This window comes from Coffea arabica, chromosome 5e, assembly GCF_036785885.1.
Source record: "Coffea arabica cultivar ET-39 chromosome 5e, Coffea Arabica ET-39 HiFi, whole genome shotgun sequence".
NCBI classification, from domain to species: Eukaryota; Viridiplantae; Streptophyta; class Magnoliopsida; order Gentianales; family Rubiaceae; genus Coffea; species Coffea arabica.
Genome location: NC_092318.1, coordinates 48,164,344 through 48,189,345, shown reverse-complemented (window position 1 = coordinate 48,189,345; position 25,002 = coordinate 48,164,344). Strand labels below are relative to the sequence as shown.

Below are 25,002 nucleotides of genomic sequence, written 5' to 3'. Positions count from 1 at the left end.
CACACGACATCAAACTCCTGCAGATGCTTATACGGCTCCTCACCTGGTAAACCATGAAAAGAAGGTAAAAGATGAATTAGACCAGATTTTAATTCAAATGGAGTGTTATCACTCAAACTCGGAAAAGTAATACACAAAGGCTGCTGATTTAAATTAGGAGTAGCCAACTCCCTTAATGTTCGGGCATTAGCCATGGTAATTTCTTCTCGATCCGAATCACTTGAGTTATCACCACGCAAGTCCGTTGACTCAACTTCTGGATCAAGTCCTTGAGATGCTACACTGGCTTGCTCCTCTCTGAGCTGTCTGGTTTCCTTTCTCGTTCTACGCGCAGTCTTTTCTACTTCAGGGTCAAAAATCAAGTCACCTGTACGAGAAGACCGAGTCATACACTAGAAAAATACCAAAAAATTAGAGCAAAAATGAACTTAAAAAGAAACAATTAATAACGCCAATCCCCGGCAACGGCGCCAAAAATTGACAGGTTGTCAGCCTGTGCAATAATAAAATTAAGCCTAGTTGCCAGTTAAAGTAGCCAAAGCCCGATTCCAAGTACTGGAGCAGGGACTCTAGGTGTGCCATCGCTTGATCCGATATATCCGAATGGGATGGCTTTTTTTCACAAATAATTATGAATTTTATAGACAGGGCAAATAGGGTCGTATCCTCAGGGATTGGGGATATTTGTCTCTTAAGAAGTCCACAGTAACACAGGGGGGTGATTTTGTAGGAACGACGGCGATCAAATAAATTCAAATAAGAAAGTAAAAATAAATAACTAACTAGAAATTAAACAACAATTCGCTGAACTTAGAGTAACAATAATTAAAGGCCTAAATCAATTAAAACAAGGAAACAATTAAAGATAAAATAAAGTAAGCAACTAAAAGTCAAATGGAAATTCACTAAAATCAAGGTAATATTAATTAAAGATCTAGCCAAGAAATAACTTCAGCAATGGTTCACCTAATTGATCATCGAAGCAAAGGCAATTTCAATTATTTATCAATAAATAGGTTATAACTACCAAACAAGTGATGGCAGTCAACCCCTCCGTACTGGGTCGGTGATTAAGGTACGTCCGTTAATCACTGCTCTAATTAGGAAATAATCTTAGGTACGTCCGTAAGATTTAATTCCCCAATTACCTTATGTATTAGATGAGCCCTATTCTAACCAAATAGCACACTACCAGGGTTATTTTAGATTAGCCCGCGTATTCCCCTGACACAAACCTAATCATGCCAGTTGTCACTATTTTAGAGCAATTAAACAATTACGGATTTAATGCCCTAATTGACAATAGATTACACAATCAACTAATTATTTGGATCCAAGACAATCAATTAATTAAATAATCATAAGCACTACAATCAAGAAATATGCGAATACCAATAAATAAAAGAAAAAGATGAAATTAAATCGATCTCACAATTTTAGACGATCCAAAGCCTCCGTTGTTCCTTGACTAGAGTGAAGAAACTAGTTCATATTTGATGAACTAAGTCCACAGGAAGTTGGAACAAGAGTCGCGGCCATTGTCACAAAAATTGGGAAAACTCAGTTCGATCTATTCAAGGCGAAAAGCAAATTACAAGAAGCAATCGATTGTTTTAATGCGTCTGCCATACGAAGAAAAGAGAAACTATTCAAGGACCATGCGGAAAAGTCAAAGGAAAAACTCTAATTTCTCCTACCATCCGTGGAGAATATCTCCCCAAAAACTAAGAAGAAAAGTCAAAGGAAGATTCAGCTAAAGGAGAAAATCCAAAGCTAAGCTAAATGAGCTAAAGGTAGTGCTTTTTCTCCTCTGCGCCATTCTTATTCTAATTGCTGCCCAAGCTCTGTGCGGCGGCACCTCCCATGAGTCCAAGGCCCTGTGTCCGCTGCCCTCTTCCGCAAAATTACCAAAATGGGCGTTACATCTTCTTTTCCAAAAATGCCCTCGAGACAAACTCTATCATCTGGACTCCTTTTCTGTCAAATTGGCACTTGTTATCACATTTTTGTTCTACTCCCTGAAATAGATGCAAAATACTAAAAGTGAGTAGATTTTAATAATTAATCCACATCGGATCAGGTAATAGGGGAAATTAATAATAAAATAAATGATAAAATCGCACCCTATCAGGATATAATCTTTTTGTCCCTAAAAAATGGCCATGCATTTGTCACAAGCTGGATTCATGATAAACGTGATAAAAAATCTAAATTGCAACCAAATTTTATCGACTTGATTTTGTAAGGGACATAAATTTGGTATTTCAAAAGCGAAAGGTGGAAAATATTATTTGATGAGATGTGAGTGACATTTTGAACAATTTTCTCTTAGAAAAATATTTTCAAATATTTGTTGTACATAATTCTTGATTCATCTTTTCATTTTACATACATCGCATCATAAAAGTTGTTATAGTAAAGAAAATTCCTAAAAAATGCAATCCCTCTAATCTACAAAACTATTGATTTGAAAATTATCTAAGTGCTTGGATTTGTATGGATTGGTGATTCTTAATTATGTGATAAAGATTGAATAGAAATCATGAAGACCCACCAGGCCTTTGATTGGTGTTTGGTTCTTGACTAAAAGAAGAAAAAAAAAATTGGAGACTTGCCTGTGGGGGACTGATTGGTGAATATGACTTAGGAGGAGCCTAGGATAGGATATGTATGAGTGGTGGACCTTTGGAGTTTGGATTCTTTTCTTGTTTGGTATAGTAGGCTTTTACTCCTCGTTAACATTGTTGATGCCTTCCACAAGCCAACCCCATTATCCACCATTCTACTGGTGGTGTTTTATTTGTCTCTTGTTCTGGTTTGGTTTATTTGACGGTCTGGCAATGGTGATGCTGATTGTGGTCCTGCTGCTGGTTGAATGGTACTAATCTCTTCTTCAAGCGAGTTGATACAGATATCAAGTCAAATTTGGATCAGTGACAAGTTAAAATTGCTTAGGTCAATGTTAAATTAAAGTAGCATCACATTGATTTACTTGCGTAATTTGATGAATTATGACTAATTGAGAGGAACTGGATATTAGGCCATTATTGGATTAAGTTTTGTTTATGCTACTTTTAATTCTTCATTTCTAATAAGATGTTGAATTTACCGTAAAAAATCAATCTTTGGACAAGTTGTCTCGCCAATTTTGGATGAGTTGCAACTCATTGAAATGGAGTTGAGGTAGGTTGTAGATGGTTGTGACAAAGGTTAATTGAAATTTGTCAAATTTAATGCGTTTTTAGTTGATCTCATTGTGCTATATTTTTTTTTCATTTTTTTTACATATATATATTGCTTTTTGTCAATAAGCTCATTTTGATAGGACGTTGTTTGCTGACTTTGTTTAGTTTATTCACAGAAATTATTGCTACGTTATTTATTTTAGCCTCGTGACCTGCGTTATAAATTCCAATTTCTACTAAACTTGCATTTGAAACCATTCAAGAGTGAAAAAAAAAACTAAAAAAAATTTGCTAATGAAATCATGTATTCTTATACTCATAACTAGTTGGGGTCCCCGCGCATTGCGCGGGCGTCAAGGGTTTTTTTTTTTTTTTTTTCGATATTACTGCGTTCAGGAGCTGAGTGAGAATAAGTACAAGATAGCATTATAGAATTTGAAGTATGAGCTAGACATTCGTTTGTATATAAATATACCTTTTGCATTGCTGTTAACCGGCTCTTGAATAACTAATCCAGAAGCAGGTGGTACTTCAGCAAATAATATATTATTTGCAGTGGAAGTGGTACTTTGCATTTTTTGAAGACTTTCTGGAGATGATATTTCATCACATTGTATGTTGTTTGGAGCAGAAGTGACACTTTCCTTTTTTTTAAGATTCGCAGGATCTTCACTCGACAGGCAATTGGTAGTCATAGTAGTAGTTAACGCAGTAGCAGGAGCAGCATGGACAATTTCTTCAGTATGTTCTGATGCATGAGCACCAAAAGATAAGCGCAACTTTTTTCTATGATAAGCCTCTCTCTGCTTCTGTCGACGGATTTCCTTTTTTTTGCCAGACGATCTTGTTCCTCTTCAACTTTTGCTTGGTCACAGTGAATGCGAAAAGTCTCCCCAATAATCGATTTTTCAACTCGTTTTAATTGTTCATGAGCAGGAAGTGCCAAAAAATTATTTAATTTTCTTCTCTGATATGCCTCTCTTTGTTTGGCCAAGCGAATTTCCTTTTCTTGAGGAGAGAGTGCAACGTATTGTTCTCTTAGTTTTTTATTACGTTGGTTCTTTTTTGTAGTTACTGAATCAGCAGAATCAACAACAAACTTGGAGAAGCTCATTTTATTGGACAGCAAGAATCAAATAGCCAATAAATAAAAGTGCAACATGTAGTAATTCAAAACCAATAAGACATTCAATAAAGAGCAGAATAACGAAAATAAACGTGCATATAAAACCGAACCTGGAAGTACAACCGTTATCAATATCAGAGGGAGACTGCAATTGATGTAAAAGTTGCGACAGACTTGCACCGATAACAAGCAGCTACTGAAGTTGCAGAGGGAGACTGCAATTGATGTAAAAGTTGCGACAGACTTGCACCGATAACAAGCAGCTACTGAAGTTGCAGATATAAGAAGCAAGAAAAGAGAAGCTTAGCAAATGAAGCTAGAAGTCAGCAAAGAAAGAAAGAGCATATTGTCTAAGAGCTGCAAATTGTTTAAAAGCTACAAAGAGGAAAATGGAAGACGATGAAAAGAACATGCAAGATGGAGAACAAAGAAGCCACAAACAACATTTATAGTGTTTCAGTAGAACCTCGAAGAACTATAGCTCTCGAAGGACAATAGAGTCATTAGATACTGTGATTGCTGTATTGCTGTAGGCCGGTCAAATAAGGATTTCAATGAGTTATCTTCTTTCACACAAAGAAAAGCCAGACGGCACAAAACTAAAACTCCACCTGGAATGCACAAAAACAATGCGGCGACACATATGCAATTTTTTCAAAGATATCAGATGTACAAAGAGCATGGTGAATATTAATGGCTTATGACACTAAACCACCGTCTATCCATATGAGATGATGAATTTTCTAGAGCAAAGGAACAAATGATGCTTCCCTCTGCATGCTAACAGACATGTGCCTCCATTTTAAATTTGTTCTCACCAACAAAGCAGGTGAACCTTTGATTGCACAAACTCCAACCATGTGGCTGTAATCCGGTAAAGGAAAAATGTTAATGGCTTATGAAGAAGAATGCTAATGGCTTATGACATTAAACCATTGCTGCATTGCTATAATGTCGTCAAACAAGTATTAATGGGCTGTGGCATGATACCACCGTCTGTCCACGTGAATTTCCTAGAGCAGAGAAACAAATGATGAAAGCAGACAGAACTTATCCCTACATTCTCAATTTTTTTCGACCAACAAAGCAGATGAAAGTGCAAGGCGAAAACTGTGCCAAAGAAGTAACTCCAACTGCTTCTTATATATGTGTATAGAAATTAACTTATACTAGACACTAATAATTGAGTCTGGCTCTTGAGAATATCTGTTCTGATTTTATTAGAGTTTCACTCTTGACGTATCTACTCAAAGATTCACTTAATAATTGAATTCATTAATTTCTTATCTTTCTCCCAAACTGTGCTGCACTCCAATGAACTGTTATTTATAATAGTAAGGTGCTGGACATGCAGCACCAATTTTCCTCATTAATCAAATGCTAGAATCCTGAAAATCCAATAAAATCTCATCCATGACAGCTCTAGATTCAGGCGTGGCTTAAGCAGTAAAACATTTGTCACATTCAAATCACAAAAATTGACCTTTGCTAATTCTTGTGACAAACTACTACTATGGTGAGAAAAGAAACAAACTCCTAGAAATGAATGTGGGCTCACATGTTGCCAAAGTCAGTGATGACTTTAATAAAGACTTCCAGATCAAAGAGTTATTCATTTACTTTGGCATCATGCCATGCTCAATTACACCCATACTTTATAGGTCGAAGACTCTAAATCTATGAGCTGCCAATTTTGGCTATATACATAACAATAAAACGAATAGCCCAAAATGACATGAACTTAGGCATGGCCACGGTTCCAAAACCGGTGGTTTTGGTTCCAGAACCGCTGGTTCTGGTTCTTCAAAGAGGTAGAACCAGAACCGCACCATATAAGATGGTTCTGGTTCTGGTTCTAGAACCGCCGGTTCTGGTTCTTCAAAGAGGTAGAACCAAAACTGCATAGTTCTGATTTCGGTTCCTTATGGTTCTCGTTCTGGTTCCGTATGGTATCCTACAATTTTATTTAATTCTTTATTCTTACCAATTTTAATACGAATATAACAATATATTTAAAATTTCAAATAGAATGTACAAAAATAAATACAAAATAAAGATCATATTTTATTTTTATTTTTATTATTATTCTACAAAGTAAGAAGTAATAAATAGACAATACAAATTTTATGAAAAGTACATTACATTGTCAAATTAAAAAGTACATTACACTATCAAATGATTGTCATGTGTTAACTTTCTTGAGTTGGACAATCATCAATGTTGAAGATTTCATTTAAAGAAATATTGCAAAAAATATTTTTTTGCTTGCTTGATTTTGAAGATGAGTTACTACCATCAAAACTTGCCATTTTTTGATAGCAAATAACCAAAAAAAAAAGTAATAATTTAATACTGCAAATTTTGGCTATATACATAATAATAAAACGAATAGCCCAAAATGACATGAACTCTACCTCTCATCAAATTCTAGTATTTGGTATTGATTAACAATAGCTAGTATTAATTTCAAATTCAACAGAGTTGTAAATCTATCATAAAACGAAGGAAAAAAAGAAGAAGAAAGATTCTTAACCATTGCGATAGATCAGACTCCTGTGAAATCTAAATTTTCTTAAGAATGACATATCAATGTAAGTTTTTGTGCACTTCCATGCCATCTTGCCAACTCTGCACAGTGTGAATCAACCATTGGCACAGTTTTACCTACCAAATCAAGAAGCCCCATCAGCCTTGTGCATTGTGTGGTTTTGTAACCATCTAATATGCCTCGACATAAAGAACCAAATCTTGTAATTTATGAACTTTCTATCAAAATGTCAGAGATTTACTGCTTAGGTAATCCGATCGAACATCATATAAAATGGTAGCTCTTGACGCTTGGTCTTCCATCATCTAATCCCAACAATCTGTCATTTGGCTGTACTAAGATTGACATTGATTTTTTTTTTTTGGTCAATATCTACTATCTAACGGGTTCTTTTACTGGATATGAAATTGATGAATGGTTCACACCAAAAATTGTATGTTGCAGAAATTGTTCGGTATCAACACGTGCACTTGTAAACACCTGATAGATTAATATAATGCTCAAATGCCATATTCACAATCAGTTTACAGAAGTACCTCTTCTTTGTGCCCAGGATCCTGGTAGAAGTAAAAGAGTACACATATGGATACAGAGGATGTAGACACGAAGAAAGTGAACACTTGCTTGTTATATTTTGCCCCTAATTTTGAGTAAGTTTAGATACACTTTGTAGCCGCATGAAAATGAAGCCTTACAAGTTGAGTTCTATCTAGAACAAACTGTTTGATATAAATTTTATAATTTTATATATAAATTTGTACAATTTAGACGTGAATTTAAATTTGTTAAATTATACGAGTAAGTTGGTATAATATTCATGATCACATCAAAACAACACAAATTTATGTTAAATGTAAAACGAATTACACAAATCGATTTGAATTCGGCAAAACTCAACTTATGAGGCCTGATCCTGATTGTACAAATTAGGAGATTGGAGTTGCTAATTAAATACTAGCATGTGCTTTGGTAGTTAAAGAAAAGGAAACTGGAAAACAATTAGCTTGGCTGCCCGCAAGCTATTGGTCGTCGAGGCTGATTGCTTATTCATTTTTTTAATCCGTCGTTGTCAGTATGATAGAAAAAATTATTGCAACATGGTTCATATGAATCCCATACCCTGCCTATAAATTGCGAGCTATACAATTCACACGACCAAGAAGAAACAATCATAGAATCTCAAAAAAATGGATTTGGCTAGAAATGGTGACCATACTGGTGAGCTTTTGCGAGCTCAAGCTCACATATGGAACCATATATTCAACTTCATAAATTCCATGTCCCTCAAATGTGCAATTCAATTAGGCATTCCAGACATTATTCACAAACATGGCCAGCCAATGGCCCTTCCTCAATTGATCGATGCTCTTCCCATCAATAATGCAAAAGCCCCTTTTGTTTATCGTCTTATGCGGATTTTAATCCACTCGGGATTCTTCATCAAAGCAAAGATTCCCGGTAATGAAGGCCAAGAGGGGTATGCACTCACTTCTGCTTCGAAACTTCTACTAGCAAATGACCCTTTTAGCGTGACACCGTTTCTACTTGCCATGCTTGATCCAATCTTGACTGATCCATGGCACCATTTTAGCCAGTGGTTTCAAAACAATGAAGAAACCTCATTTCATACCTGTCATGGGACATCACTTTGGGAGCTTGCAGGTCGCCAACCGCAGCTAAACCAGTTTTTCAATGAAGGCATGGCTAGTGATGCCCGGTTGGTTAGTACCATGGTTATCAAGAATTGTAAGGATGTTTTTATGGGGCTGAATTCGTTGATTGATGTTGGGGGTGGAACTGGAACTGTGGCTAAGGCTATTGCTGATGCTTTTCCTCATCTGGAATGCTCTGTGCTTGATCTTCCTCATGTCGTTGATGGCTGGGAAAGTAGTAAGAACTTGGCCTATGTGGGAGGTGACATGTTTGAAGCCATTCCTCCAGCAGATGCTGTTTTATTGAAGGTATAAATCAATCAGAAATAGTTTATTGGTTTAATAACTAACTTTGTGTACTTTGCTTCAGTTTCCACTATTAAACTTCACCTGTTAAAGGGACAAGTGTCAATTTCAAGTAAACAAGAAAATATGCTTTGGGCACATGCTTAATTTGGAAACTGCACCATGAAGAAAAGGATAAACAAGTTTTAACAAATACAATTTAAATACCCTTTTTATTGTTTTTAATTTCTTAAGATAGGATCTAGTACTGCTAGTCGTATCTTATGATTAATAGAACAAACTGTGTTTCATTTCCTCCGGAATAGTCAAGGTATGGTTTCCACGTTCAAAAATGAAATTTTATACAATGGAGTGATACATCTTTGCCCCTTGTGTATGTGATCAAACATTATATCACCTTATTACTCTTCATTCACTAAACTTGGTGATACTTTTATGTTTTTGGCTGATGAAAATAACGATAGTCTTGCTTTTTAACTTCTCCCACACTATCTACCATTTTCTTTTAATCATTTTAGTCAACAAATTTTACATGGGATATATGAGTTTTCTGACACATTCTTCAATGCTTATGATGCTAATGGCAGTGGATATTGCATGATTGGAGCGATGAGGAATGTGTACAAATACTCAGGAAATGTAAAGAAGCAATTCCTAGCAAGGAAAAGGGAGGCAAGGTGATAATTATTGACATGCTGCTGAAAAGCCAGCAAAATGGAGATGATGATGCAGAGGCTATTGAAACCCAATTGTTCTTCGATATGCTGATGATGGTTGTAGTCAATGGAAGAGAAAGAAATGAGAAAGATTGGGAAAAGCTTTTCTTTGAGGCGGGCTTCAATGGCTATAAGATAACTCCAGTACTGGGCTTGAGATCGATCATTGAGGTTTATTATTATTAATAAGTTTCTTGCACTTTGTTTGTGCTAAAGAGTGATGGATCTATATTCAAGGCCTTCAAAATAAGTTTCCTTGAACATGTATTGATGCTATGATTTGTATTACCAAAATATGTCGATTAATAGTGAAGGAAGTATAACTCTTCAAATGATCTGATGGTACAGAATTATCAACCTAAGCTGCAAAACTCATTTATTTTCAAATATCATCCATCAGTTCTTCATACAACATCTGGGCTGCTTTTATTTTCCACAAATATGTTGCTGACAACTTATGACAGGAAAGGAGATTATTTTAAGCAATCTCGGAAAATAAAAGGTTTAAGTGGAAAGAATTCTTTTACCATCAGCTCACAAGATATTCTACGCTAATAGAATTTACTGCACAGAAATGACCATTAATTCTGCAATCAGGATTCTTGCATTAATCATCAATGTTTTCAGTGACCCAGAAGTACAGAGGAGCTAAATAACTTGAGGTGGAGAAAAAATGAATTTCTTATCCTGAAGTAGAAACAGACCCGAGCAATATCGGTGACGAACGGTCTAAATTGAGAGTATACAAGTCAGCATCTCTCTTGATGTGTCTAGCAATTGGTTTAGAGATTTGCTTTCCAAGGCAAATATTTCTAGCTTTGCTGCTGGGAATATCATTACTTCTACTCTACAAAAAATTATGAACTTGGAATAATATCCATGCACTTGGGATTTGTCCTGACCAATGAAGCTGAATTATGTGAAAAGGATTGAGGAGAAAGCATTAAGCCCCACCAAATGTTGGAATTTTGGACTGAATGAAAACAGTGGTTTTGAGGACTGGTGGTTTAGTGTGTGTTTGAAAGCTGAAGACCCACCAGGCCTTTTGATTGGTGTTTGGTTCTTGACTAAAAGAAGAAAAACCAAAAATTTTTTTGGAGACTTGCCTGTTGGCTGTTGAGGACTGATTGGTGAATATGACTTACGAGTAGCCTAGAATATGTAAGAGTGGTGGACTTTCGGAGTTTGGATTCTATTCTTGTTTGGCATAGTTGGCTTTTACTCCTCGTTAACGTTGTGGATGCCTTCCACAAGCCAACCCCATTATCCACCATTCTACTGGCGGTGCTTTATTTGTCTCTTGCTCTGGTTTGGTTTATTTGACGGTCTGGCAATGGTGGCGCTGATTGTGGTCCTGCTGCTGGTTGAGTGGTTCTAATCTCTTCTTCAAGTGAGTTGATACAGATATCAAGTCAAATTTGGATCAGTAACAAGTTAAATTTGCTCAAGTCAATGTTAAATTAAAGTAGCATCACATTGATTTACTTGCGTAATTTGATGAATTATGACTAATTGAGAGGAACTGGATATTAGGCCATTATTGCATTAAGTTTTGTTTATGCTACTTTTAATTCTTAATTTCTAACAATATATATGTTGAATTTACGGCAAACAATCAATCTTTGGACATGTTATCTAGCTAATTTTGGATGAGTTGCAACTCATTGAAATGAAGTTGAGGTAGGTTGTCGATGGTTGTGACAAAGGTTAATTGAAATTTGTCAAATTTAATGCGTTTTTAGTTGATCTCATTGTGTTATATTTTTTTTCTTCAATTTTTTACATATATATATATATTTTTTCTCAATAAGCTCATTTTGATAGGACGTTGTTTGTTGACTTTGTTTAGTTTATTTACAGAAATTATTGCTACGTTATTTATTTTAGCCTCGTGACCTGCGTTATAAATTCCAATTTCTACTAAACTTGGATTTGAAACCATTCAAGAGTGGCAAAAAAAAAACTAAAAAAAAAAAATTTGCTAATGAAACCATGTAATCCACTTCATAAACTCTCTTTTCCTCGGTGTGTGATTTATCTTCGTAAGCAGATACTAACATGGCCTGCCAATTCATTGCTCTTCCAATCAAGAAAACAGCAGCACTCTTTTTTTTTTTAGTCTATTGTCTCAACTGGATTTTATCCATTCAGACTTCTTCATAAAAGCAAATTAGCTTCGGACTAATATCAAGACATATGCAAGAAATGTTGGAAACAAAACTTACGGCTAACACAGTGACAAAATATAATCAAAGATCTTTTTTTACACCAAAGAAATGTGTATATTTTTAATTCTGTGGCGTGATAATTCCTTTTTAAAATGTTTGAAGCCCAATGTTCCTATAATAGAGGAAGGCTGGGAAAGCATTTGGGAGTATTGTCAAGCAGTGGTAGGTTTGGTTTGGTAGACCAATATGGTGCAATGTAAGTCCAAATGACAGACTATTTGCAGCGCAGCAACTTTAGTAGCAGAAAGTCAAGAAACAAGTTTAGCCCATTCTAGCGTACAAAATAATATGATCGACCAAAGTTTAAATTCTTGAAATATCCAAATCCAAAATTTTTACTACTTTTATATTTTTTCTTGCGAGGATTTTGGTTCCACTAACGCTTGTGTAAACTTTCCTTTCTCCATTCATACAATTAGGAGGAAAGCTATCCAAAATTACGTGCATCAGGAATGTCTGTTAGAAAAAAGACTGTTGAATTATGGCGGACTCTAGTATCAAATTAATGGATTAAATCTTCTAATAATGGAGGCAAATAAACAGTTTTATTCCACTGAAGGTGTATATAATGAAAATACTCGTAAAATGAACTTATTCTAGACACTAATAATTGAGTCTGGTTCTTGAGAATATCTGTTCTAATTTTATTAGAGTTTCACTCTTGACGTATCTACTCAAAGATTCACTTAATAATTGAGTTCATTTATTTCCTATCTTTCTCCCAAACTGTGCTGCACTCCAATGAACTGTTATTTATAATAGTAAGGTGCTCGACATGCAGCACCAATTTTCCTCATTAATCAAATGCTAGAATCCAATAAAATCTCATCCATGACAGCTCTAGATTCAGGCGTGGCTTAAGCAGTAAAACATTTGTCACATTCAAATCACAAAAATTGACCTTTGCTAATTCTTGTGACAAACTACTAGTATGGTGAGAAAAGAAACAAACTCCTAGTAAATGAATGCGGGCTCACACGTTGCCAAAGTCAGTGATGACTCTAAAAAAGACTTCCAGATTAAAGAGTTATTCATTTACTTTGGCATCATACCATGCTCAATTACACCCATACTTTATAGGTCGAAGACTCTAAATCTAAGAGTTGCAAATTTTGACTATATACATAATGAAAAAACGAATAGCCCAAAATGACATGAATTCCACCTCTCATCAAATTCTAGTATTTGGTATTGATTAACAATAGCTAGTATTAATTTCAAATTCATCAGAGTTGTAAATCTATCATAAAAGGAAGAAAACATGGCTCAAAGTTCCAATTAAGAAACTGATCCCTAATTTAAGGATGGGAAGAAATGCAGTTTTAGTCTTCAATGTTTAGTATCTGTGCAGTTTTAATTCATTCAATTTTGACAACGGCTAACTTTGAACACCAAGAATAACTCACGTGATGATATGTGACTAATAAATTAACCAAGAAACAATAAAAAGAAAATTTAATTTAACAAACACGTGTCTAATTCCATCAATAATTTAAAAAATTCATCAATTATCTTCAATCTATTTCAAATTGAAAATATTGGAGACCATATTTGTTTTTATTGAAATTTTTTTAGGAACTAAGTTGCCTCAAGTGTCAAATATTGGAGACCGGATTTATTTGCGTCGAAACATTAGGAGCTAAAATTAGACAGGTGCCCAACATTACCAACTAAAACTGTATTTCTTTCTTTGAGGACAAGAAGCTAAGATTCTTACGCATTGCAAATTTGCAATAGGTCAGATTGTTGTGAATAGCAATTATGCCCAAGAATGATGACACACCAATGTAAGCTTCCACTCAACCATGACTCAAAAGTTGTCACTGTTTAAATTTCTTTTTCTTCGTCTTCCAAACAAGAAAGCACCAGCAGTAGCGTGAATTGTACAATTTTCACAAGTGATAATACACGTCGACACAAACCACAATTAATTAACTTGTACTGATTATACACTTGAATTTAAGCAAGTCTCTAGAAACACTGAATTATTGCACCAAGTAGGAGACTAGAGTAACCCATATACTCGTATATGAATTGGTCAAGAAAATGAAACTGATATAATTGCCCACAAGCTATTCCTTGTTCACAACAATCAGCTGCCTTTGGATCCTTGTTTCTGAGTTGATTTCATTGTTTATTCATTTTTCTAACAGGTTGTTGTCAGATTATTAGAAGAAATCATTGCAACGTTATTCATGTGACTCCCATTCCCCGCCTATAAAATGCCAGTTCTACTTGTAATTCCCACAACCCAAAAAAAAAAAAATCCTAGAATTTTTTTTTTTAAAAAAATGGATTTGGCTAGAAATCTTGGTGATCATACTGGTGAGTTTTTTCAAGCTCAAGCTCACATTTGGAACCATATATTCAACTTCATAAATTCCATGTCCCTCAAATGCGCAATTCAATTAGGCATTCCAGACATTATTCACAAACATGGTCAGCCGATGACCCTTGCTCAATTGATCGATGCTCTTCCCATCAAGAATGCAAAAGCCCCTTTCATTTATCGTCTCATGCGGATTTTGATCCACTCAGGCTTCTTCATTGACGCAAAGATTCCTGGAACTGAGAATGATAATCAAAAGGGCTATCTGCTTACTTCTGCTTCTGAGCTTCTTTTAAAGACTAACCCTTTCAGCGTTACGCCGTTTTTACTGGCCATGCTCGATCCCATCTTGACTGATCCATGGCACCATTTCAGCCAGTGGTTTCAGAACAGTGATGAATCCCCATTTTATACTTGCCATGGGAGGCCACTTTGGGAGCTTGCAGGCCATGAGCCGCGGCTTAATCAATTCTTTAACGAAGCAATGGCTAGCGATGCCCGGCTGGTTAGTAGCCTGGTGATCAAAGATTATAAGCATGTTTTTGAGGGTTTGAATTCCTTGGTGGATGTTGGAGGTGGAACTGGAACTTTTGCTGAGGCAATTGCCGATGCTTTCCCTCGCCTGAAATGCACTGTGCTTGATCTTCCTCATGTTGTTAATGGCCTGGAAAGTAGTAAGAACTTAGCCTATGTCGGAGGAGACATGTTTGAAGCCATTCCTTCTGCAGATACAGTTTTATTGAAGGTATGAAATCGATGTTGCTTGTTTTTTAGTCGACAAATTTTTTTAGGAGTTTTATTAGATTTTAATACTTATTGCCTGAGTTCATAAAATTAAAATTCACCAATTATAAGAAGTGTCAACTTCAAAGGTAGGATTGAGTAGTGGAAATTGAGTCCATGCTTAATTTAAGAACTGAATCACGAAGATGGGGAAAAAAAAAGGAACAATTTTTAAACGTCAAATTGATGGCATGTATTTGGTACCATAAGAAAATAGTTTGATTTTGTTTCTGACGCAAAAGCTTTAGATGGGGTGTTATGCTTCAGACAAAATTTTTCTTTCATTGTGATACAATTTGCAATCAAGCAGTGGATATTGCACGATTGGAGCGACGAGGAGTGTGTACAAATACTTAGGAAATGTAAAGAAGCAATTCCTAGCAAGGAAAAAGGAGGCAAGGTGATAATTATTGACATCTTACTCAAAAGCCAGCAGAAAGGGGATGATGATCATGAGGCGATTGAAACCCAACTGCTCTTTGATATGCTGATGATGGTTCTACTCAAAGGAAGAGAAAGAAATGAGAAAGATTGGGCTAAACTTTTCTTTGAGGCAGGCTTCAATGACTATAAGATAACTGCAGCATTGGGCTTGAGATCTATCATTGAGGTTTATTATTATTAATTAACAAAGTTTCTTGTTAACATTGTTTGTGCTAAAGATCTAGTGATGAATCTTTAGTCAGGGTATTCGGAGTAAGTTTATTAAACATGTTATATAAGTTTGCTGCCAGGAAGGTAGTTGAATTTTAGTGACCAAATATGTCAAAATGTGGGAAAAGAATCGAAATATTTGTACTTCAAACTTTACTGGGATGCGTCCAAATCCCAGCCTGGAATTCACAGCAAGCACATTATGTACAAACGTTATGGAGTTGAGGTAGCCACGGACAATAATTGTTTCCAACATTGTTGAAGTGGATGCATTGATTCCACTTTAAATTCAGTGATTACAATTGAATGTACATTGAAGAAAGAAAGGATAAACATGAGAGGGGCAAAAAACTGAGAAAGATTTTCAGTTCTTAACTTGCCTAAATTGTACAACACTTTTTGAACAAAATGTGATTCAGTGTAAATTATTTAATCAATTTTGAAATGCCGACATATATAGTATCCAATTAATGTTCATGTAAATCCGTGTATATTTGTGATTTCAAAGTTATGTGACTTGCTTTTGGCTGCACATTATCAAAATCTGCCTTGCTGAGAAAATATTTCCCATTCATCATTTGGGACGGTGGCACCTGACGACCGTCCCAGCCCATTCTCCATAAATACACCTTTCTGGATCTTGCAAATATATTAGATTTGGATTTGGGTAGAAATGGTGATGCTAATGAGCTACTTCAAGCTCAAGCTCACATATGGAATCACATATTCAACTTCATAAACTCCATGCCTCTCAAATGTGCAATTCAACTCGGCATACCAGACATTATACACAAGCATTGTAAGCCAATGACCCTGGATGAACTCACCAATGCTCTTCCAATTGGCAATGCAAAAGCCCCTTTGTCTATCGTCTGATGAGGATTCTAATCCACTGAGACTTCTTCATCGAGGCAAAAATTAGTCAGCATGATGAAGAGGAAGGTTATATGCTCACTTCTTCTTCTAAACTTCTATTAAAAGATGAGCCTCTTAGCGTGACACCATTTTTATTATTCATGCTTGATCCTACCTTGATGGATCCATGGTACCACCAGAGCTAGTGGTTCCAAAATAACAGTGATGTGAATCCCTTCAAGACTTGTCACGGCAAGGTAGCGTGGGAGCTTGCAGGGCAGGATCAGAAGCTTAATAATTTTTTTAATGAAGGAATGGCTAGCGATTCTAGGCTAGTTGGCAGTATTCTGATCAGGGATTGCAAGGATGTTTTTTCAGGGTTGAATTCTTTGGTGGATGTTGGAGGTGGAACCGGAACTTTGGCTAAGGAAATTGCTGATGCTTTTCCTGACTTGAACTGTATTGTTCTCGATCTTACTCATGTGGTTGATGGCTAGGTAGCGAACAACAAGAATCTAGCCTTTGTTGGAGGAGATATGTTTGTAGCTATCCCTCCTGCAGATGCTGTTATAATGAAGGTAAGTCCACCTTTCCAAGAAGATGCAACAGATCCATATTCACCTTTTTGTTGTTGTTAAAGGCATTCTTAGTACTGATTCTAAACACATCTATATATGCTGCTGATTCATTACAACCATGTCTATATTACAGTAAAGCATTGGATCAGTCATGGAAGTTTATTCACAAATAGGGCACTAGCAAATCTTTGTCTTGGGGGGGGGGGGGGGGGGAAGGCTTCTGTACCTGTTTTCAATTTCAATTCTCTTTAATAACTTTAACATGGTGTTCTTGACTAATTTGAATTCTTTGTGATATGAATGCTAATTTAAACAGTGGATATTGCACGATTGGAATGATGAGGAATGTATACAAAAACTTAAGAATTGTAAAGAAGCAATTCCTAGCAAGCAAAATGGAGGGAAGGCGATAATCATAGACATGGTACTGAATGACCAGCAAAAGGGAGCTGATGATGATGAGGCAATTGAAACTCAACTTTTCTTTGATATGCTGATGATGGTCCTTGTCACAGGGAAACAAAGAAATGAAAAAGAATGGGCAGAACTCTTTTCTGAGGCAGGATTCAATGACTATAAGATAACTTCAGTACTGGGCTTGAGATCCCTTATTGAGGTTTATTATTAGGAGTTGTGGATAGTTTCTTTGGACTGTTTTTGTTAGACGTGTATGAAGTCAACTTGTTTATCTTTTCTTCTTTTACGTACAAATATCAAAAAAGAATTGTAATCTTTTATGGCATTTTCTTTTCGTTTTCAATAAATCAATAAAAAAAAATTTTGGAGGTGGAATAGCTATGCAAGAATTTTCTGCAGAGCAATTCTGTAGGGCGGGCCTGTAAGTTTCATGCTCAACAGCTCCTAGGACGATCTTGAGTATTTATTTATTTCATGGCCCGTCCAAGGGAAAGTATTTGAGGAATCATTCGTATAACCCCAGGAGACAGCCTATAGGGCAGAAAACTTAGACCCAACAATTAGCCCATTGTGCGTAGGGATGTAAATGAGTTTAATCAAAATGAACACTCTAGTGTTTAAACTGGTTTAATTATTTTAATAAATTAAAAATTTTATTTAAGTTTGATTTGTTTATTTGTCCAATCGAACTTGAACGAGTTTTTATCGAATTTGAATGCTATTGAATATCAAATGCTATTCAAGTTTGAATTGACTAGTTGGCGAATCAAATTGGAACGAACTCTTAAATTCAGTTCAAGTATCGAATAGATTAATTCATCTATCAACTCTAATCGTGCGGTTTCAATTTCTGAATTCCTCATCAAAACCTTATTTTTTTTTCTTTTTTGATTGTTTTATACAACTTATCAAAATATAACTATGCAGTAATTTCTTTTCACCTTCACACGATGAGGCAAGAATTTCAAGAGTAAGGTATTATAAATTCTATATGCATGTTCAATTATCAAAATGAAAAAGCTTTTACACAACTCAATAATGAAATTACAGCATGTTTGACCTTTTTGTTACTTTTTCCTTTCACTTTTTTTTTTTTTTCAAATAAGCAAAGAAATAGCACATAAACAAAGCTTTTTACACAACCCAATCAATTCAGAAATTGGAAGGGGGGAAAAATCAATAGAGTAGCTGGACAAATACCCAAAGTTGTAGGTGCAACCAAACATGTTGATGTTCAAGATTGTACTGATTGAAAATGTAGGACAGTGATAAAAAGTATAACAGTAATTTCAAAATTGCCACCATTGATGTTCAAAAATGCATTTTATTTCATGAAAATTACATTAAAAAAGTATAACAGTAATTTCTTTCCCAAAATCTCTTCCTCAAAATGCAATTCAAACAACCTCTTAATTTTCTTCAAAGGAAAGCTTTTAGAGCTCAAGCAAACATCACTCGCACTAGTATCACCTAACCGGTTTTGCAGCTTCCCTTCATCCAATATGAAAACACTACGTGTAGGAGCTCATGTCAAACTCTTACCATATATTCAAGGTAAATTTTTACTTTAAAAAGAGATGGACAATCGTTTCTAGTTGGATTACTCTCACTATATTTATATATTTTGCTTTTAACACCTGGAGACTTGATGATGTACGAGTAGTTTTCTAAGTTCACGGGCCAAAGTTGAAGATTTATAAATTCAGTTTTTTATTTCATAGATAGATATACGTAACCAGGATTGAAACTCATGGTTTGCTCGTAATCTTTATTCCTTGTTGCTAACCGTCAAATGTGCCTACATGTCGGTTATACTCCGTTCCACTTTGCGTATTGTGCATGAAAACTGAAGATGAATAAAATAGGGTGTCACTAACTATTGACTAGTGAAGCTTTGAAAAAAAAACAGAAATAAAGAAAAGGAGAGCTCTTTCTGTAAATGAATTAATTTCTGAAGATCCATGCCACACTTTCTTTAATGCTGAATCGGTCAAATCCGTGGATCGGCCATGAAACCGAGTCGATTTAGCAATTGGATCAGAGTTGTAGATGATTCGTTTCGAACCATTTGACTCGAATAGTCGAACCTATGACCCATTAAATCTGGTAGTTTTTGATGAATCCAATTGGTTTTGAAAATTTTTCTAAAATTTCCTTTTTACTCATTTTTTAAATTTGACCAACCACACCAACATTGGCATTGTCGTCTTTTTGACAATTAGATGAGAAAAATTGAAAAGAAATTTGGGAATTAGGGTTTCTTTCTTTCTTTGACACTTAGATTTATCATTTATATTTGTGTATAATATCAACATGAATTCATGAACTAAAGAACACGTATAGGTATAGCTTGTATGTATAAATTATGAAATATAAATATGTTATGACTTGTTAATATTTAAGAATTTTTTTACTTATATTATAATTTATATGTTTATTTAATTATATTATATATATTTTTATTATACAGTGTGACCCGTCGGTTAAATCACTAATCAGCCAACCCATTGCTCCCATCGAGTTGATGCCCGGTTGATTTTAGTAACTATGCATAAAACCACTTGTTAGTGTCTCCACCCAGACTGCAAAATCTGCATATGCCTATTTGCCCAACTCGAAAAATTCAAATTTAATGCATTTGGGCCCAAATTAATTAATAATTTATTTTTACCCCAAACTGTAAAACTTATGCTAATATTTGCAATAACATTTTTTCAATGGAAAAAGCCCTCAAATACACATAAGAACACCGATACTATACACAAGAGATGCAAATAAAATCAACTTGGAAAACATTCAAAATACAATCCCGGGGCCGAAGCTATCTGCAACAAATCAGTATCTTAGCACTTCATTAGGCAAATCCTATCTCAGTTTGCGTTCTAACTACTAGATTGGCTTAATCCAGCCGTATAAAGTTGAATCTTTCAAACCACCTGTTAGAATTCCAGATTTTTTCTTTTTGTTTAGAATTCTAGAAGTTGTTTTTAACGTCATCCCAATATAATCTAGCGATCACAACAAAAAATTACTTGAGTAATACAATATCATCTTTTGCATACAGCTTATAGGCTTTAGCCTTCTACTATTTTATGTGAGAGGCCACATTAAACAAAATTTCCTTGACGAGTCAAAATTAGAGAATCGACCTTTCGCGAGCCCATTCAAAATTAAAAAGCATCCCGACACTAATTTGAGATTTTCTTTAAAAAAATTTCCAGACCACCATTGTAGTGAACAAGGAAGATGATAACATTTTGTTGGATTATCATTTCTGTAAATGCTTGTAACATGGAAGAGGTCTGCCATCAAGAATAAGGCAAAACAAATGCTACCCCGTCGATCCTCGGAAAGCTAGTCAAGCCCCCATAACCATTTGTTTCAACTTTTATGTCACCATCAATGGGGCTGCTTCAATTTACTCTCAGTCTTGCTCGTGGTTCATTCGTTTTGAATTTTCTCAGTTACTAATTAATAATTGCAATTGCGTCAGCAATTAGATAGTTTAATCGAATTAGTTGGGCGTATTTATTTGGTTTGGTGAAGTTTGACACCTCTAGATCTGCCAAACCTATTTAGATAATTTGAAACCGTGGAAACCAATCGAATATAGCCTCATAGGAGGCGCAGGAGGCATCTACTGCCATAATTTAGGAGCAGATATGTACTGCTACCCATAATTTACTAGCATATAAATGCAGTCCTGCTTGACCATTTGTTGTTTAATCAGGCAACTGAATTAATGCCGTTGAATTTGAACAAAAGATGGAAAAAGTTGAGAATTTAGGTGAGCTTATTGAAGCTCAAACTCATGTATGGAATGCAATGTTCCACTTCAAGAAATCTGCATGTCTAAAATGTGCAGTTGAATTGGGAATCCCAGATGTGATCAGGAATCATGGGAAGTCCATCACACTTTCTGACCTGATTTCTGTCCTCCCAATCCACCCTTCTAAATCTGCCCACATTTTTCGCTTAATGCGATTCTTGGCTAACTTTGGATTCTTTGTTGAAAACCCTCAAGGCTATGCACTCACCTCTGCAGGCCGGCTTCTTTTGAAAGATGAGCCATTCAATGTACGGGCACACATTTTTCTATCATGTGATCCTGCCATGTTGAAGCCCTGGAATTTCTTGACCAAGTGGTTCCAGAATGATGATCCCTCTCCATTTGATACTGCGTATGGGAATAATTTCTGGCATTACAACGCTCAAGAAGTTCGATTTGGAAAAATGTTTAATGAGGCCATGGCTAGTGATAATCAGTTGTCTGTAGAAGTGCTGATGACCAAATGCAAGTTTGTGCTTGAAGGCTTGACAACTTTGGCTGATGTTGGGGGTGGCACAGGCAAAGTTGCTAGGGCCATTGCCCAAAACTTTCCTAACATAAAATGTACTGTGTATGATCTCCCACACGTCGTTGCTAATCAAGGAGGAGCTGAGAACTTGGAATTTTTAGCTGGAGATATGTTTCAAAGTGTACCCCGTGCCAATGCAATCTTGCTGAAGGTAACTAAAGCCACCTTGTCACTGAATTTCTGATTTTTTTTTTAATATCAGAAAAAATTTATGATTTTCTTATTAAGTTTTTTTTTTCTTTCTCTTATTTGGAATCGATTTGCACGATTTGAAACTTATATCGAATCTCTCATAGTAATTTGTGATTATATCGGTAATTAAACAGCGGATCCTTCATGACTGGAGTGATGAAGACTGTTTGAAAATTCTCAAGAACTGCAAAAAGGCCATTCCCGAGAAAGACAATGGGGGGAAGGTGATCATTATAGACGGTGTAATGGGAAGCCAGATACAGGATAAGACATCATTTGAAGCAGAATTTAGCATGGACATGCAGATGTTGGTTATGCTTGGCCCTGCCAAAGAAAGAACTGAGAAGGAATGGTCAAAATTGTTTTCAGATGCTGGATTTAGTACCTATAAAGTCTATCCAGTCTTGGGCATGAGGTGTCTCATTGAGGTTTATCCTTGAGTTAAGGAACATTTTGTTTCTTGTAACATAAAAATTACTAAGTGTTTGGTTTTGGATTTTTTTTTTCTCCCTTTTTTCTCCCATCATGTTGAACTTGTTATCCCGTAGTAACAAGAGTGTGTGTCTCTCATGTAAGTTATCGCATTCTATATAAATATCCAGTTCATTGCTTAACTAGAAAAATTTTAGTACATCTTTAATATTTTCTTTTGCTTCTTTTGCCCGTAAAAGGCAAAAGAATCAGACAGTAGTATTCTGTACGTATAGGTGGCTTAACACTGAATACATTGAGAATCTTCATTTATTCTCTTAAATTGGACCAACAGTTAAGGTGCAAACGTTCATTTATAGCTAAATTACTCTTTAGGGGCAAAAAGTCTTCCAAATTTAATTTTTTTTTTTTTTACTATATGCCAAAATATGTCTACCGTAATATTGTCCACCAGTTGGAAAAATCTGATTATTCTGAATAATCTCAAGAAGCATAGAATGGTAGTAGACCATCAATGATCATGTCAATATACCAAATAATCGTACAAGTTCTTGCACATTCGAAGTTTGATGATGAAATTACTCTACCATAAAGAGTAAAGACCAGCGTGCATCAAAATAATCTTCGTTCGAGAAATTCAGGGAACAAAAAATCAAACAAAGTTTGTTTTCTTTTTCTTTTTTTTAAAAAAAGAATTCAGACAAAGTTATTCAATCAAGACTGCCATTTTTGACAGCCTTGTGCTGGATTTTTCACAGATATTGCAAGTTTCAATGCTAAGAAAAATTGACAAAATAAATTTGCCAAAATCCAGTTCTTCAAGAATGCCAACTTTGGACGAGCCGTTCTCTAAATCGAACCCATGTGATGAGCATCAATTCCAAACTTGTAATCATCAACTTCTTCAGTTGCTCATCTGTGGGTGGTAACCCTGCTTCCAAGTATATAAACTGGAGGCACATCTAAAATGTCAACATTAATGTTTCACTACAAAGAACCCATCCACATGTTTCACTATAACTATTTCCATGAGTTGCAATTGATGATTGATGATCATAGTTACTAAATTCGGCTGGGGTACAAATTCAGTAACAAAAAATACTACTTTAGTCCTTTATTATCCCAAGATTTCAGAAACCCTTTAAAATAATATTATTTTTCTCCCTACATCCTAATAAAAATTAGATTTTGGCCGTCAAGATTTTAATTAATGATCCTTCAACATCCCTTAAGAACTTGATCATATTCTTTGTGAATGTTAGAGCCCCCCCCCCCCCTGCGGGGCATGAGGGTACCTTCTTAAATGCACAAGTTTCCTAATATTGTCGTCTCTACACCCTTTCCCCTCTTCTCTCCCAAAATCTTAACCTCTGATTACGTTAGTGCTTTACTATGTGAAATGTAACAAAAATGAAAGATATAGTTAAACTTATCTCTATTATTGTTCAAAAGAATGACACAAGTAGTTCTAATAGTCGATTTGACAATTAAGTTTTATCTGTGTAGATATATAAATTTCTAAAGGTACTTTAAGTTTTTAAATTCTATATGTACGTTCAATTGTCAAAATTAAACAGCTTTTACGCAACTTAATAATGAAATTACAGCACGTCCAACCTTTTTGTTCCTTTTTCCTTTCACTTTTTTTTTTTTCCAAATAAGCAAAGAAATAGTACATAAACAAAACTTTTTATACGACCCATTTGATTCAGAAATTGGAAGGGAGAAAAATCAATAGAGTAGCTGGACAAATACCCAAAGTTGTAGGTGCAACCAAATAGGTTGATGTTCAAGATTATGCGGATTGAAAAATGTAGGACAGTGATTACTTATTTGGGTACTTGATTGGCAGCATGCCCATAAAAATAGTGTTCGAAATTTACATCTTATGCGTAGAGGCTTCTGATGATTCATTCATATAAAAATATTAATTATTTGTAAATATCATGTTTATCAACTCCTTTATAATTGAGAAAGCTCTCCTCTCTATTGAATTGGAGGGTATTTCTCTCCAATGCAGCAGCATAAAATTCATTCAAAAATTATTTTTGAAAATCAATAGTGACGTCACCTCGATCAGCACTTTCACTAGGCTGACAGGCACCTCTATCAGCGCCGTCTCCTTCTCCCCCTCTCCCTCCCTTCCTCCTCCTTATCTCTCCTCCTCCTCCTTTCCCACTTTTCCTGCCACCCCTTCTTGCCCTTCTCCCTCATCCCGCCCCCTCCCCCTCTCCCACAATCTGGCAGCATGATAGAGGAGAAGGGATACATGGGAAAAGTAAAAGGAGGAGGAGAGAGGAAAAAAAAGGTGGAAGGTGGCAGTGATGATAGTAGGCTGAGTTGGGAGGATAGTGATAGAAAAAATAAACAAGTGTGTAATTTTGATTGTTTTAGGATATGTATTTTAAAAACTTTATGGTGTTTTTAGATATTACTTTAGACAAAGTTGAAAAAGACTCTCTCTACTAAAACCTCGCAAGAAACAGGGCATCCAAACATACCTATTGGTCTGAATCTGATCAATTAACTCGATGGTCAGTACTGGTCGCCTCGATGGAATTGAATGTACAGACTAGCTGCTCCCTTTAGCTACTAGGACTAGGCTATGTTTTTAAATTTGGATCAGTTGAACCGAGAACCGAC

General features: G+C 35.5%; 3 protein-coding genes and 1 pseudogene across 3 annotated transcripts; all 4 read left to right on the top strand.

The window, feature by feature from the left end:
• The first annotated feature begins 8,007 nt into the window (after positions 1 to 8,007).
• Positions 8,008 to 9,868, top strand: LOC113687906 (trans-resveratrol di-O-methyltransferase-like). The gene is made up of 2 exons (XM_027205436.2): positions 8,008 to 8,820; positions 9,405 to 9,868. The coding sequence occupies exons 1-2, from the start codon at positions 8,047 to 8,049 to the stop codon at positions 9,717 to 9,719; spliced, it is 1,089 nt and encodes a 362-aa protein (XP_027061237.1). The 5' UTR covers positions 8,008 to 8,046; the 3' UTR covers positions 9,720 to 9,868.
• Positions 9,869 to 14,027: 4,159 nt separating this feature from the next.
• Positions 14,028 to 15,756, top strand: LOC113743758 (trans-resveratrol di-O-methyltransferase-like). The gene is made up of 2 exons (XM_027271839.2): positions 14,028 to 14,835; positions 15,184 to 15,756. Exons 1-2 carry the CDS (start codon positions 14,053 to 14,055, stop codon positions 15,496 to 15,498), a joined length of 1,098 nt encoding a protein of 365 aa, XP_027127640.1. The 5' UTR covers positions 14,028 to 14,052; the 3' UTR covers positions 15,499 to 15,756.
• A 368-nt stretch (positions 15,757 to 16,124) lies between these two features.
• Positions 16,125 to 17,692, top strand: LOC113687590 (trans-resveratrol di-O-methyltransferase-like; annotated as a pseudogene).
• A 3,287-nt stretch (positions 17,693 to 20,979) lies between these two features.
• On the top strand, positions 20,980 to 22,550 carry LOC113743534 (trans-resveratrol di-O-methyltransferase-like). Its single transcript, XM_027271581.2, has 2 exons — positions 20,980 to 21,886; positions 22,062 to 22,550. Exons 1-2 carry the CDS (start codon positions 21,143 to 21,145, stop codon positions 22,365 to 22,367), a joined length of 1,050 nt encoding a protein of 349 aa, XP_027127382.2. The 5' UTR covers positions 20,980 to 21,142; the 3' UTR covers positions 22,368 to 22,550.
• Positions 22,551 to 25,002: the final 2,452 nt, after the last annotated feature.

Bases quoted from the DNA above. Each gene is read 5' to 3' on its own strand.
- LOC113743534 (XM_027271581.2), top strand. From the start codon at position 21,143: ATGGAAAAAGTTGAGAATTTAGGTGAGCTTATTGAAGCTCAAACTCAT. The intron at 21,887-22,061 runs GTAACTAAAGCC...GTAATTAAACAG, and splicing joins CCAATGCAATCTTGCTGAAG to CGGATCCTTCATGACTGGAG.
- LOC113687906 (XM_027205436.2), top strand. From the start codon at position 8,047: ATGGATTTGGCTAGAAATGGTGACCATACTGGTGAGCTTTTGCGAGCT. The intron at 8,821-9,404 runs GTATAAATCAAT...TGCTAATGGCAG, and splicing joins CAGATGCTGTTTTATTGAAG to TGGATATTGCATGATTGGAG.
- LOC113743758 (XM_027271839.2), top strand. From the start codon at position 14,053: ATGGATTTGGCTAGAAATCTTGGTGATCATACTGGTGAGTTTTTTCAA. The intron at 14,836-15,183 runs GTATGAAATCGA...GCAATCAAGCAG, and splicing joins CAGATACAGTTTTATTGAAG to TGGATATTGCACGATTGGAG.